This window comes from Candoia aspera, chromosome 5, assembly GCF_035149785.1.
Source record: "Candoia aspera isolate rCanAsp1 chromosome 5, rCanAsp1.hap2, whole genome shotgun sequence".
NCBI classification, from domain to species: domain Eukaryota; kingdom Metazoa; phylum Chordata; class Lepidosauria; order Squamata; family Boidae; genus Candoia; species Candoia aspera.
This window is the reverse complement of record NC_086157.1, coordinates 38,768,103-38,784,685: the sequence shown is the minus strand read 5'-3', so window position 1 is coordinate 38,784,685 and position 16,583 is coordinate 38,768,103. Positions and strand designations below refer to the sequence as shown.

Sequence of the window (16,583 nt, the reverse complement as noted above, 5' to 3'; positions counted from 1 at the left end):
TGCAAAGAGACTGTGCCATGAGACCCAAGAGTAGAAAGACAGAGCAGAAGAACACAAGGGCAACACAGAAGAAGGCTCTTCAGACAACCCAAATTGCACAGGTTGCTGAGAAGGGTAATTCTGATGTATGGGTGTTAGATTCTGGGGCCAGTTGTCATTTATGTAATTGTAAAAGCTCTTTTGTGTCACTGTCTAAAACTGAAAGACAAAGTGTATCTTTGGCTGATGGGTCTGTGACCAAAATTATGGGACAAGGTGACTTGTATTTATCCTGCTTAGGAGAAACTATAAAAGGTGTGTTGTATGTGCCAAATTTACAATCAAACCTTTTATCTGTGGCACAATTGGCTGCAACAGGGTATATCATAACATTTAAGAAAAATGGTTGTGAGATACGTAAAAATGGGAAATTGTGTGCTACTGGTATGTTAAAAGACTCCTTGTACATTGTGCAAAATGCAAGGAAGCCAAGCTGCAAGGCTGCAGTTGGCAACACACCATATCATGACCAATGTGTACACCTGATGCACAGGAGATTTGGTCATGCTAATATCAAGTATATAGCACAAATGCCACAGCTGTGTGCTGACCTAAAGATAAAACCCTGTGATAAATACTTAGATTGTGTAGTTTGCAAAGAATGCAAAACACTAAAAGCTCCTGTGAGTAAGCACAGTGACAGAGTTACAACTAGACCTTTGGAAATTGTACACTCTGATATTATTGGTCCTTTTGCTCCAAGTCTTGGACAAGCAAGGTATGCAATGACCATCATTGATGATTTCTCAAGATACACATTTATCTACATCTTAAAACACAAAGATGAGGCATTTGAGAAATTTAAAAGTTTTGTGACATGGGCAAATGGAAAATTCCCTAGGCCTGTATCTGCACTCCAATGTGATAGAGGAGGAGAATACCTTTCTCACAAATTCAGAAGGTTCCTAGTGGAAAAAGGGATAGAACAAATTCTTTCTAACCCGTACACCCCTCAGCAAAATGGTGTTGCTGAAAGAAAGGGCAGAACCTTGCAAAATGCGATGGAATGCATGTTAAAAGATTCACGATTATGTTTTAAGTTCTGGGGAGAAGCTTTATCGACTGCTTGTTATGTTCAGAACAGGTTGTATAACTCTGTGATTCAGGACACTCCATTCCATTTGTTTTATGGTGTGAAACCAAAGGTAAGCCATCTTAGAGTGTTTGGTAGCACTGCATGGGTTCATATTCCAAAACAGCAGAGAAGGAAAGGAGGCCCCACAACAAAGAAAGCCATCTTTGTTGGCTATGAACAAAGCCAGAGGAGCTACAGGTTCATAATGGGAGAGAAATTAATAATTAGCAGAAGCGCTTCTTTTGCTGAACAAAACTGGGGGAGATTAAATTCTAGCTCTCCAGTTGAACTGACCACCACAAGAGAACAGCAAGGACTTGCTGATGGTGATCTTTTGCCTGATGAGGACATTAAACCAGAAAAGCAAATTGAAGATCTGTCTGATGAGACAGATGCTTCTCAGGAAAGTGATAGGAGTCAAAATTTAAGCCCTGTATTACCTCGCAGATCTCAGAGGAGTAATAAAGGCGTTCCTCCATCACGTTTTCAGGCTGAAACAGTAAAGGCTTTTCACATATTCACAGAACCTGAGTCTTTAGAACAAGTGAATGCTTTACCACCTGAGATTGCACAAAATTGGCATTCTGCCATGCAACAGGAATTAGCATCCTTGAAAGAAAATAAAACATGGAAACTGGTAAATCTACCTCCCAATGAACGCTGTCTGGGTTGTAGGTGGGTTTTCAAACTGAAAAGGGATGCTGATGGCAAAATCCAAAAATATAAAGCAAGGTTGGTTGCAAAAGGGTTCACTCAAAGGAAAGATTTAGACTTTGACAAGACTTTTGCACCAGTTACTAAAGGTGAATCAATTAGATTACTGTTAAAAGTTGCTGCACTCAAGGGAATGTCAGTTAACCACTATGACATTCAAACTGCATTTCTCTATGGTGATTTAGACCACAGATTATACATGCAGCAACCCCCTGGCTATGAAAAAGGGGAGAATCTAGTCTCTGAACTGCAGAAGTCAATCTATGGGTTAAAACAAGCTGCTAGATCCTGGAACCAAAAAGTAGATGAAAAACTGCAGAATTTTGGTTTTGAAAAAGGAAAAGCAGATCCCTGTGTATATATGAAGAAGGACAAACAAGGCTGTATGTATCTGTGCATTTATGTTGATGATTTGCTGCTATTCACATCAACAGAAAAACAAAGGCTTGATTTTGAAGCCTGCATGAAAAGCCATTTCATATTAAAAAGCCTTGGAGTTGTGACCAATTACCTAGGTTTGGAAGTACACAGAGACAAGGATGGTAGTTTTCTGTTAAACCAACGTAGTAAAATTCAAAAGCTCCTAGAAGATTTTAATATGCAAGACTGTAAACCAGTCTCTACTCCGATGATAATAGATTTTCAGAAAGATACAGGAGAAACTCAATTAACTGAGGCAGAGAACTATAGATCTGCAATTGGAAGTTTACTGTACATTGCAAATCATTCTCGCCCAGATATCTCAAATTCTGTGGCCATTTTAAGTAGACAGGTAGAGAAGCCTACATCTACTGGAAAAGCAGCATTGAAGAGGTTAATGAGGTATTTGCAAGGAACAAAGAATTATTGCCTGATGCTAAATGCCTCTGGAACTGAGAAATTGCAGGCTTTTGCCGATTCTGATTGGGGAGCAGATGTCAGTGACAGAAAATCCACTTCTGGGATTTTAATTCAATTTGCTGGATCTAGCTTAGGCTGGCATTCTAGAAAACAAACACTTGTTGCTCTTTCCACTGCAGAAGCAGAGTTTTATTCTCTAACACAAACCTGTAATGAGGTTACATGGTTTAAACATTTGTTAAAAGACATAGGCATGGAAGTGAACCAGCCTATAACTGTTTATGAGGATAATCAAGCTTGCATTGCTATGGCAAAATCTGAAGCCTGCAGAAGTAGAACAAAACATATCGATATTAGATATCAATATATCAAAGATATGATAAGCAAAGGAGAAATAATGTTAAAATATTGTGAATCAAAAGACATGATTGCTGATATTTTAACCAAACCTCTTCCTGTACCAAGACACAAAGAGTTGTCAGAGAAGATTGGTTTGCAACTTAATCTATAGTGTAAAAAGGGGAGTGTTGAGGTTTTCCTACTAATAGATTATTGTGCCTAGTCATTTTGGCTGAGTGAAAAAGGTTGCAAGTGATTGTCTCCTCGCACGTGCTTCATGCAAAATAGCCTGGGGGAGGACCTGCCCGGACTTGTTCTCACTTCTTCTTTTTCTCTCTGCTGGAAATGTAGCTCAGCAAGGCTTGCTCCAAAGGGAGCTAAGTACTTTAAATGTTTTGCTTTTGTTTTTGTTTTCTGTAAATAAATTATTTTTATAGAAATGCTTGGTGTGTGACTTTTTTGACCTCTCCTGGGCTAAAGGCTTTCCCAGCATTCTGCAACACATGTGACTTTGATGCAGGTACAAAATGGGGAGGGGGGAAGACTTGTATGATTGTGGAAGCTAAATTCACATTTTCTTATTAGTCAGGTTGAATGCCAGAAAATGGAGTTAGATTACAGAGTCTTAGAAATTGGATGAGTAGCTCTCATTTATTAGTGACTACATTAAAGCAAAGTCTCTGTGAGTCTCTCTCATCCTCTTGTTTATAGATTCCTTAACAGATGGACCGATGCTTCACTTGGGAGATAAGGCTGGGATATCTACCTGGTCCTTGTTTGACATGTTTTGGAAACTTCCTTTTTCTTTTACAGACACTGACAATTCCCTGACACTATTCCTTCAAAATGCAGTAATAGTCTTTGTAGGTAGACTGAAAATGAAGGATTGATAATCACTAAAATTATCATTGTGTCTCTTCTGTGAATGAGAGTCTAATCTAATTATATATAAAGAGGCCCTTTAGTTTGGTTTGTGTGCTTGGTGTGCATGCATGTGTGTGTGTAACTCTGTCTTATCTGTCTGTGCCTTAGCACTGGATACTCTTATTGTAGCTGGGGTCTACCTTAGGTGTCATGGTAATGATGTCTCCAGGGTGGTTACATCATTTGTCCAGTCCAGAAACTACTGTCAGACTGTGAGTCAATAGGTACAGAAGACGTTATTGACTGAAAAAGTTGGATTTATCTGCAGGTTTGGATGATTACCCCAGGTTTCTGGATTATTCCCTCTAGCAGTTTCCTCAAAATACTCATCCTTGTAGCATTTCAGTCACTACAATCTATAGACAGCACCTCCTTCTAGGAAAACCTTCCATAACTTGCTGCTTTGCAAATGAGTTGGACTTCAACACCCATGACCTTCCAACCAGCATGTCACCCACCATTGCTGATTGAGAATGATGGAACTGAAGTCCAGTACATCTGGGGGGAAAAAACTGTTTTAGGACTTTTCTTTGGGTTCTGTCATATCTCTTAATTTTTATGCCAATTATTGGGACTTTACACGCCCATTGCACTGGATTGCTTCTGCATTCAGGTTGTCCTTGCTAGTAACTTCATTATATCTTTTATTTATGTTTGTGGTATGCCAAGAATATTTTGACTTTGTGGCAAATACCATGACTGATTTAATGGATTACAACTATGAGCATATATTCAATATTTTCATTTAAAAATGTTTACTTCATGTTACAGATAACGATTTCAGTTTTAGTTGAATTTTTAAATCAATCTCAATTAAACTCAAAGAAGAATTGATAGATTAAAGAGGAAAGGTTATCTTGAAAGACCGCATCTGCTATTGTACAGTATCTTTTTGTTCCTTTGTATCTGAATTTTATGCTTTCGTAGTCCTCTGTCTGAAAGTTTTCCTTGAGAAATTCAGCTTTCAGTAGTCATTCACATAATCTTTGAAGAAATATCCCATTAATATTTCCCCACCTTCTAGATAAAGAATCTATAATGCCTTAGCACAAACAAGAATCAAAAGCGCAGGAACCATTTTTGTAACATATCATATGTGTCCTTTGAGTAAGTTCAGTATATATAAATTCCCAGGGCATAATATCCTGCTTGTAGAATTCCTCTTTCTTTAATTCAGAACTGTAACTGAGGAACACAGAAATGTATACTCTGGTCCACGGAAACAAATACTGCCAATAGCTGTGGAGAGACGTGGGACAGTCGTGAAGTTCTTATTCAGCTCATGGCAGAATCCATTTGGAAACATGATGCCCTGCCACCTTTGAAGAAATCTAGAAACTTAGTTTTGGCATTACATGTTAGATTTTCTCTAAATTCATACAGTACAAATAAGACAGTGAAATATATATTGCCCTTCCCACTCAGGATGGTTATTTACAATTATCATGTGAGCTTAGTCCAGCAGTAAAGGCATCTATCTTATTGCACAGCTTTTTTTTCCTGGGGTTTTTGATATTCTGCACAGCTGGATTTTCAGGTATGGACTAAATTTTTCTGGGTCAAGACATTTATTTTTTTAAAGAATGATCACACCAGATTAATAGTCATAACTGTAGTCAAGCCTGAATCTCTTAGTATGGCTTTGTTTTAAGTTCTCAGTGTCGGATTTGCACCAGAAAGAAACTCGATATTGTGTTACATTGCAAGTTTAGAACAAGTTTATAATCAGGGTTTTAAAAAATCCTAAATATTATTCTTTATAGGCACAGAAATACTGAAATTAGAGAAGATCCATCTGTTGAATTATTTGAGATACTAAAGGCACATAAGCTATACCCCAGGGGAGAAAAAAGAGTTGCAGGCCTAACAATGATTATGTGCTATTCCATAGTATAAATATGTTTTTAATATATCTATACCAAAAGAGTATGTGTACTGGTGAATTTCATACAGGTGGTTAAAATGGATTAGGTTGCATTCATGCTAACTTTCTTCTCTTTTTATGCAGGGTGGATTGCTATGTTGGGAGCTGTCTGGCTTCTTGTGCTGGCCAACATTCATGATTTTGAAATGATTCTGAGTAGAGTGGAATGGGCAACACTCCTTTTCTTTGCAGCATTGTTTGTTTTGATGGAGGTAAGAGGAAGATTTTTTAAAAAGAAAATCTTGGGACCCAAAAAGAAACCTTTCATTTTTACTTCCTTGAATTGGTTTCAACCAAGTGTACAAGAGTGAGAGTGAGTTAGGAGCTCTTTGTATAAATTTGCTCTGAAGAAGGGACTGCAAAAACCAGTTCCTTTGAAAATACAGAGAGATGAAATCTTCCATTGGATACATGATCCCCGCCTGCCAAATTGTTTCCTATGTGGTGCAGAATAGAGGAGGGATCGCCCTGTGTCCTGCTTTCCCTCTCTTCTGCTGCTGTTATTTTAATAAAAAGGCTAAGGCTGGAATAACCAAAAGCCATTCCCTTTGGGACCATCCAGTGACTGTATTGTATCTTTTGTTAGACAGATGATAGAAATGCTTGCCTCTTCCTTTTCCCTGCTTTTGCTTGCTTTTTATCCCAATTTTGTCTGTTAAATAGTTTGATGCTTATGTTTAATAGAGCTATAATTTTGGTAGCTATACCGACTGGGGTGTGTGCTTTGTCTGATATGGATATGGAATTGGGTGCCTTGGGTGTGTGTGTGTTGGGTGGAAACTAAACTGGAAACTACCCATGTTAATTTTCCAGTACTAGTTCTGATTTGGTTCTGGATTCCATAATACCCAGGGTTTCATGTGGCCTCAGTATATTTCAGGTACAGCCTGTAAAGCCCCTGCAAAAGTTGTCACCAAATGTGACTGAATGTGATAAAGGGGGAACTGTATGAACTATATGAGGAATAAACATGTGAACTGCATTTAATTAAGGTAATAAAATTTAATGTCATTTTCCCCGTGGCCCCAGCTACTTTTTCCTTTGGCCAGCTATGTTTTGGAGCATAGACCCCAGAATGCTACTCAGAAACTGCATAGCCCTCAGCCTGAAGCAAAGTGGTCTACTTCTGCATTCCAAATTTGTGTAAAGTAAAAGGAATATTTGGAAATTGCTCTCCAGGTATTCTTAGTTACTGCTGTCCAGTATCAGGACTGAAGAGGAAATCCTGGTGTACAGGGCAATGGGATCCTTAAGGGCGGGGGTTTACTCCTTCCATAGAAGTGAACAGCAGCTATTTATTCATATTTCAGAAAGTAATCTTATGCAGGGGAAGATCTGGTAAATCCAAGATCAGTGCTATGATTTGTCTTTCAGCTGTGTCCCAAATAGCAAGCGTTTTACTTTGAGTTCAGTGAATTAAGCAAACCTTCATCTGCATTTCTCCCTAGGTACTTTGTTTCGCAGTTCAGTGTTTTATCTGTCTAATCAAAAGTAAGTTCAGTGAGGCTTACTGAGAGGTGAATGAGATACAGAATTAGAGCTAGGGGGTTTTAAGAATCTTAGAAAGAGGAAGAATACTTGCATCTAGTTGTTATATCCATCCAGCCTAGAAAATTCCTTTCATGCTGATGGATAGAATAGGGTACCTGTATGAAAAAATATATTGTGCTCTCACCTTCCTATGGGGTGCTCATTAGTGTAAGCCATGCCATGTAGTTTTGGTCATTGTAAGGAATAAGCACTGCTGGACTTTGTCGAACTCTTTAGATAGTAATATACATTGTATGTGAAAAATTGTGCTTTCCCTACCTTGTCTTTATTCTGAATGGAGGGCCCTAGACTAAACTCCTGCTCTGATAGGAGAGCAACATTCAGGGCAGCCTTTCTCAACTTTTTGACCCTGGAGGAACCCTTGAAATATTTTTCAGGCCTCAGGGAACTCCGGCACATTCAGGCTCAAATATAGGCCAGAAGTTACAAAATTATTATATTCGTTTCATGGGTAGGCCTGTATATATGCATTAACAGAACAGTGTTCTTAAACTAAAAATAAAGAATGAAACTTATCTCTTTAATGTGAAGTTGCCTGAATTTGAAATAATTTTTTAAATAAATCATGATCTAGCAGGGAACCCCTAGCGACCTCTTGCAGAACCCTATGGTTCCACAGAATCCTGGTTGAGAAACCCTGATTCAGGCACTTCTGAATGAAGGTATTTGAAAGATACTCGAAATCTCTATGAAACCACAAAGTCAGCAGAATTGGAGTGCTGAAATTATTTCTTTCTAATTCATGTGTGCTTATAACTAAACAGATGCAACGCTAGGTGTTGGGATTTTGCCTTTTTTTGAGACAGCTTGACTTCATTTTTATTCCTGACTTCTGAGCTAAAGGTCTGGTAAGGAAAAAGACAGCTTGATGGGTTTGTGGTTCCTCCTCAGTACTATGGCAGCACAGAAGTATCCACAATTTTGTTGTTACTTCAGCAGTGTCTTCAAATGTAGTAGCTTACTTTTTCTCATTGATGTGAATGTCAATCACTCACTTTAATGAGTAAAAATAAAGATGGCTATTCTTTATGGCACAACTGACATAAGGACTAAACTGTCCTGTTCTGAAACGTCTACTCATGTTTTTTTGTATGAATGCATTCACTAAAAAATATTGATCCTTACTGGGATTCAATATGGCTACTATTTTTAAATTAAAAAAAAGCAGACACATTATATTGGAGAGAGGTATCAGACAGATATTAGAAAGAGGTGGGATATTACAAAGATTAGTCCTGGGTTCTTGACTTTTTCATTATTTTTAATAACAATGAAGGGTAGAGCATGCTTATCACATTTGCAGATGATACATAATTGGGTGGGAATCCCAATACCATACAATATAGAAAAAAAATATCAAAAACTATCTTGACTGGTCAGAGAAAATGACTGCAAATACAGAATTATAATTAACACAGAAAAGTGCCGATTTCTTTACTTAAGAAACAAAAATCCAATGCACAGGATGGACATATAGTGGGGGATACAGTATTTGTGTTGGTATTACTAGTGATGAAAAAGTAAGATTTGATTGCAGATTGAATATGAGATGGTAATGTGATGTGGCTGCACAGAAGGCATGTGTAGTTTTAGGCTGCATCAACAGAACTATAATTTCCAAATCATGAAAAATGATCTTTCTACTGCATTCTGTTTTGGGCAGACCCCACCTCAAGTCTAGGATAGATAAGTGGCCATAAAAATTGGATTAATTAATTAATTAATTAAATATTAAATATGACTACTTTTTATTGACATTTATAGCTGTTTATATTTATAGCTAGTCTGTCCATCCAAATGTGGTGATCATGCTACAACTAATAAATAAATTTTGACCTTTGATAGTTACTTGAACAATTTGTATGTGTGATGATATAGGTAAAAATCCATACATTCTAAAAGAAGAGAGGAAATGAAAAGCACTTCAGTATCTATCTGTCTGTCTGTCTGTCTATCTATCTATCTATCTGTCTATCTATCTATCAATCAATCAATCAATCAATCAATCAATCAATCATCTATGGATAAGAGGAAAAAATAGTCCTGCACTTATAAGTAAGGCAGAATACAATTAGTAACAATCACCTGGTTTGCAATGTAATTAACGCAAAAAGACATTATTATCTACACTTACTTAAATATCATGCCTTGGATAATAGGTTAGAGGCATTCGGAGAAAGTATACCATTAGTGTGATCATCCTGACTAACTGGAAAGGCTACAGATCATATGTCACTGTTGAAAGAAGAAAATGATTTGCCTGTTTGATTAGGTATTATTTGCAAAGCTTTATAAAGTAGAATTCAGAGGTGGTGTAGAATACTGGCTGTGCATATTGCTTATAAATAAGAAGACTCACAATTTAGTTAGACACTAGTGTTACAGAACACACCACTGAATTCCAGGATAAGAGATTGTCCCTTTTCCTTGCAGCCATGAACCTGACAGATCAATACAAGTGACCAGGAAAGAACAGTCTACTCATTTGATAGATTTTTTGTTTACCTAATTTAAATAGTTCAGAATAACTGCTTAGGTAGCTCAAATCAGTTTTTTTCCCAGGACAGCCCCTAAATCAGTTGCAGTGCAACAGCTGAGGAAGCTGCCCTAATTTTTATTGCATTTTATTGCATTAAATGAAATAAAGCTACTTTTAATAAATTTTCAGAGAGAAACATTGTTACTACTTCTATAACCTGTGAAGTAGAATGTGTAATCTTAAACCCTGTAGGGAAGGGAGGAGGTTTAGTATGCAAGGAGGATAGCTGTTTTACTTTTGTGCTCACCAATCTTCCACTGAATGTGGGAGATGTTCCCATGACATGTTTTCTATTTTACTTGTTGTAATTACTGCCTACCAACTTATTGTTTTTACAAAGAAGTATATGTACCCTAAGCAGGCTTGTTGATCTTTAACTTCTTACTAAAATAAATCCAGAATTTTTATTTTCCAATTTTATTTAAAGCTTTCCTTCCTTCCTTCCTTCCTTCCTTCCTTCCTTCCTTCCTTCCTTCCTTCCTTCCTTCCTTCCTTCCTTCCTTCCTTCCTTCCTTCCTTCCTCTTTCAAATACCTTTTGTTTTCAGTGTTTGATTTCTACTTCCTTCCAATTTTAAGGAATAATGAATCTCAGTTTTTAATCCTCAGTATCATTTGTCTTTAGGTCAACCAAAAATTCTAGGAAAGGGCAAACTTCTGAATACAAGTAGCAGCAGAATAAGTAGCAATAATTTGTAGAATACAGTAAGAGATTGTTACACAGTGCCAAGTCAGAAATCCTATATACAGGGGAGGACTCCATATATACATCCAACTAAGTTGATCAAGCTAAATTTAACCATGCTGGTAGAGGTACATGTATGCCTTTTTTTTTCAGGTGGGATAACAGCATGAGGAAATAAACTCAGAATGTTTCCACCAATCATAGCTGAGTAAACCTTGCAGGTGAATTGGCTCTTCAAGCCTAATTTTCTTCTGGAATTTTGACTGCCACACTCAGCTTCTCTATTACCAGCTGAGCTACACTAATGACTTTTAGCTGAATTGTTTCTCTGCAGAACTTACCATAGCTCCAACTGTTCTGTTGTTTTTTGTGCCATGCCTCACTGGGTATTCATCTCTTCACTTAACAGGAAACAGAGAAATAAACTTTAACGGTTAGAACTAGTAGAAGTAGAGGTTATTTTTAGATGATTCTTGTGCTGTGTATAGCAGAAGACACATATGATCAAAAGAGAAGATGCTTTTCCCCTTCAAATCTGGATTGCTGCAGAGCCCCCTGCCTACTTCCTTCACATTTTGTGCCACTGCGTATTTGATGTTTATTCTTGGTTTATTCTCTTCATTCATCCACTGGAGCAATTGATATCTGAGACCAAGAGACAGTTGAATTGGGACCACATATTCTAACAGACTCATTGTGGGCTGTATGCTTGCCAATGCACATATAGGTGGCAGGGTGCATTTATGAGTATTTCATCTGTGTTTGTTGCAATAAACATGTTGTTCAGATAGACGTGTTCCCCATATTGGTTAGTCACAGCTATGGTAAGAATGCATATTATGCCATTTCACCACTAATGACTTACAGTATAGCATCATCACCCCATCACTGAGGTGATATCAGGCATGTTCCCATTAACGTTATTAATTAATGGGAACATTAATTAATGCCTGATGGGGCAGATTTAGTAAAGAGAAAGCAGTTCAGCAGTTATTGAACCTTGAGGCATGAAGAGACTTAAAGATAGCAATGAGCACCTTGAATTGCACCCAGAAGCTAACTGGCCACCACTGCAGTTCCTGAAGTAGCAGTGTTACACTGGCAAATTTTGATGTGCCCATAACTACAGGGGCAGCTGAATGTTATACCAACTGACACTTTCAAATGATCTTCAAGGCAATTCCCCTGTAGAGCAAAATACAGTAGTCCAGTCATAAGGTGACAAAGGCTTGAATGATCATGCAAAAAGCTTCTCAGTCCAGAAATGGCCACAACTGGCACATAAAATGAAATTGTGCAAAGACTCTTCTGGCCACAGCCTCCACATGCTATTCCAGCAGAAGATGTGAGTCCTGGGAACCCCCAAATTATGAACTCTGCATAGGGAAACAGGACCCAATGTAGAGTTAAAGATAGAATACTCCTAGATCCAGTAGGCCTTCAAATCCACAGCTATGCTATTTCACTAGGATTCAGCCTCAACCTGCTTTTCCCTGTCTAGGCCCTCATAGCCTCAAGACACTAGGTACAGAATTTCCACTGTATAACCTGCTCAGCCAGAAAGTAGAGATGTTTAACTGAATATCATCTACATATTAGTAAGACCTCATTCTATGCTGACTAATGACCTCACCCAGTGGTTTTATGTAGATACTAAAACACCCTGGTGGTACTCCATTCCTGAGCTTCTCCAGTCTTGAATTCTTTCCCGCCCCCAACAAATAACTATCTCCCCCACCAATAGCTAGAACTGGCCCCACAGGAAGGAGAAGAAACACTAAAAACACATGCCCCCATTCCCAAACTGGTCCACTAACAAAAGGTACTGAGAGATCCAGCAAAACTGGGAAGGTCCCCATAGCTCATCTGGCAGTGTGGATTTGCATAGTTATAATTAGGGCGAGGATTTCTATGACATGTCATATTTTTTTCTGGAACCTTTATTTGAATTTATAAGTAAATTAAAACATGTTTTAGAGTAATCTGGTGAGAATTAGATGCTTTTTATTTTGCCTGAAAAGTCATATTTGACTTTTTAAAGGTGTTATATTTCTGCTTAATTTTGTAACAAACATCATATTTTGGTCATTGGCAACCTTCCTGATAAGCCAGCAAGTTCAAGCCAGCAAAGAAAGTGAGAATTTGCCTGTTTTTTTTCTTTTTCTGATTTGCTCCTCAACTCGGGTGTTTGTGTATTCAAGGTGGTAGAGTCATGTGAGAGCTGCAGTCTGATTTCAACATGCCTCAAAGTAGATGTTCAGCGAGTGTGAAATTGTGGCATCTTGTTCAAGAATTTCGGGAGCAGATTTTCAGTAGCAATAGTGATATTTTGTTTTGTAAATTGTGTGAAGTTGAGGTATTGGCCCAAAAGCGTTTTAATATTCAACAACATTGTGACACCACAAAACACAAGAGTTGTTTAGCAAGATTTACCTTCACTGAGAACAGGCAACTTCTCCTTTTTGAGAGAGCTTCTTCCTCAACTGCAGGTTCATCAAATACCCAGTCAGAATTTTGTAAGGATCTCTGTACAATGATAGTTACTTCAGATATTCCCTCAAGGAAATTAGGTATTGGTAGTCTCAGGCATTTTTTGGAGAAGTACACCAGTCACCCAATTTCAAATGAATGAACTGTAAGAAAAAATTACATTTCTGCCTGCTATGAAGATGTGTTAGAAAAGATAAGATCTGCTATTGACAACAATAAGATATGGGTTTCACTAGATGAAACAAATGATGTAAATGGAATATACAGTATGTAGCCAATGTTATTATTGGCACTCTGAAATGTGACAAGCCTGGTGAAGTTTTTCTTCTAACATGTGAAATTCTACAAAAAGTAAACAATTCCACTATTCTATGCTCTTTGACGATTCTATGAAACTACTCTGGCTGGATGATGTAAAAAGGGGAAATATCTTTCTCTTTGTAACAGATGCTGCTCCCGTACATGACTAAAGCAGCAAGGGACTTAAACTTCTTTATCCAAAAATGATCCATATCACATGCCTTGCACATGGTTTACACAGAGTAGCTGAAGAGATGCGAAGCAACTATCCTGATGTACGGTGGATAAGATAATTTCAAATGGGAAAAAAATGTTCATTAAAGCTCCACTTTGAGTACAAAAGTTCAAAGAAATTGCTCCTACTTTGGCTCTCCCTCCCCAACCTATTGTGACACATTGGGGGACTTGGCTGGATGCGGCTATGTATTATTTCACAAATTATGCTCCTTGCAGTGGATAGTTAAAGAATTTGACTGTTGTGAATCTTCTTCCATCAAGATAGTGCAAGATTCCTTTTCTGAAACCTTGGTTGGAAACTTAGTATATATAGGATCTAACTTCAATGGATTATCAAGAGCAAACCTTGAAACTGTAGGAATGGAACTTAGTAATGCACTGAACATTATAAAACAAACTGAGAGTGATTTAAAGCAAGCAAAGGGGAAAGTGGCTGAAAAAAATAGTGATAAACTGCAAAGAATGCTGCAATCTAATCTGGGTTATTCAACACTTCGCAAAATAAGTAATGTTCTAAATGGACTCAAAGCAAAATTTGAAGACTTCAAGCCAGAATTTTCTCCAGATGAGTTTGCTTTTTTCAAATTTGTTCTTTTAACCTCTTGTGATGTTGAACAGAGTTTCTCCAGATACAAGAACATACTGGTGGACAACAGAAGGAGTTTTGAGTTTGATAACCTCAAGATGCACGTGGTCATCCAATGCAGTTCTGCTGTTAATGAAAACTAATCAAGGGATGACCATTTTACTCTCAAAATGTTCATTTGATTCCTTCAATACTAGCACTTCTGCACTGGAAGTGAAGAAGAATAAACCTTTTAATTTATGTGTGTGGGGTTGTGTGTGTGTGTGTGTGTGTAAGCACAGATTTTTAAAAATTGGGTGCTAATTTCAGAAAAATTGTAAAGTCATATTTTTGGCTTAGTTGGTCATATTTAAACATTTTAAGGTCATAAATGCTTGCATATTTCTAACATTTTTAGGTCATAGAAATCCTCGCCCTAGTTATAATACATAAACATATGTAAAATGAAGAAAGCATATTGTTTAAGTACCAAGAATTAAAACTGAGTGCCTGCAATATCAAAAAATATTCAGCATTTGCTTGTGGGCAGAGGAAGGGTCATCAACAGAATATTGAAAATCAGGACTATTTTCATGAAGAAAATGGGGAGAGAGGAAGGACTGAGGACAAAAGATATTATCTGCAGTTAGTAAGAGATGTATCAAGTGCTAATCCAAAGTAAGTAAGGAGCCAGATTTTGGCTACAGATCATTAATTTCCACCTAAGGGAAATTTGACCTAAGGCTTTGCAGACCTGCTGAGTTATGACCATGGGATTATCTGAACCAACAGTGCTGTCTGAAATAACTTGGAGTAAAGCAAAGAAGAAAAATTCTCTCAAAAACATAGAAATTTACAAGGGAATACTTATGTTTAGTTGGTATGTGACCTACAAACTGCAGACCACTCAAAGAAATAACTATTTTTCTATGGTATATTTTGTTGCCATGAAATCAGTGCCTAAGGACTTGTATATTCTTTTTAGTTTTCCCAAGAAGCTGGAGAGAATGTAGTTCTTCCTGAATCAGGCAGGGAGTCTATAAGTAAAATGTAGTTTACTTTCTTGTGTTTCTCCACAATACAACAAGAAATGGATTTGATTAAGCAGGGATATTTATTTGTCTGAGATAGTTTCAGAACTAGAACTCCATGCGATTTTCCAAAAAAAAAAAAATTAGAGTCCAAGCAGTAAAGCAATATATTGGCTTCATGAAAGTGATCTGATTTGTGAAACTTGAAATTTAAATCTAAATGGGAATAAAATTTTGCATCACTACCTTTTGATTAAGTGTGACTTACAGAGCAGCATGTTTAAATATAAAGTCAAAACTACTAATCTGTATACATTTTCTAGGTATACTACATGTTGTGAATGAATAGGTTGGATAGAGAACAACTTGGGATGGTAGGAACAAATGCTCAAAGGTATTCTGGAGTTTATTACTTCCTGGATTCAGCCATTTTGGCAGTCTCATCTCTTATGTATTTAGGCCTCAGTTGGGCTGTTTTAGATCTTACTGTTCCAATAGAAGAAAATATATGTAGCTCAGGTCTGAACTGTGGAGTGATGTTACCTAGTTGGGTAATGAAACGTCTGCAAGCAAACAACCAAGCTCAGAGAGCACCAAGGATTCCACAGACCTTACTGTAAATTTAATTCAAAAAAATTTAATTCAAAATCCTAGGATAGACTTGCCTAATGGGATGAAAAGAGAGTGACAGCAAGAGCCTTCTCATTCTTTGTTATTCAGAGATTATTAAACATATATTCAATTCTCTTTGATATGATTCATAGCAACCAGATTCCTTTGTTAATGTTTATATATGTTTTCAAGGCAGGACTGTTTGCCACAAACATTTTTTTAACATTTTATTTTGCCCATGATTTGACTGTGTGTCTTCCCTATCCCATGATAAGAACATAAGTATGCAAACAGGGCCCTGCTGGATCAGACCCCATTTAGTCCAGCAATCTCTTCTCACAGTGGCTGACCAACTGTACAAGCAAGCCACTAGTCTCCCAGAAGATGACCTTCAGAGGCAGTCATACTGCCATCAAGGCTAATAGCCATTGATTCCCGTGCCTTTCATGAATTGGTCCAACCCTTTTTTGGAGCCAGCCAAGCTGGTAATCAGCATTGCATGTAGCATGTCCCTTCAGCCTCACCTGTTGATAGAATTTTGAGTGGGGATGTCTGAAGTAATGTATAGAGATTTCCATGCAACAGTTACAGGGCTGAGATATATGAAATGTCCACGCACTTGGATGAAGCTTATGAGATGGCTTTGTACTTTAATCAACTGCCCATATTCAATGTGTAAATGTCTAGGATCATAGCGAACAACATCCCTCCTTTTAATTA

The 16,583-nt window shown here is 37.5% G+C and overlaps 1 protein-coding gene across 1 annotated transcript in view; it reads left to right on the top strand.

The window, feature by feature from the left end:
- Positions 1–16,583, top strand: part of OCA2 (OCA2 melanosomal transmembrane protein) — a 188,332-nt gene that overhangs the window by 118,363 nt on the left and 53,386 nt on the right. Inside the window, exon 18 of the mRNA XM_063304410.1 lies at positions 5,940–6,067. Coding sequence (XP_063160480.1) covers positions 5,940–6,067 — 128 coding nt within the window. The remainder of the gene's footprint in view (positions 1–5,939; positions 6,068–16,583) is intronic.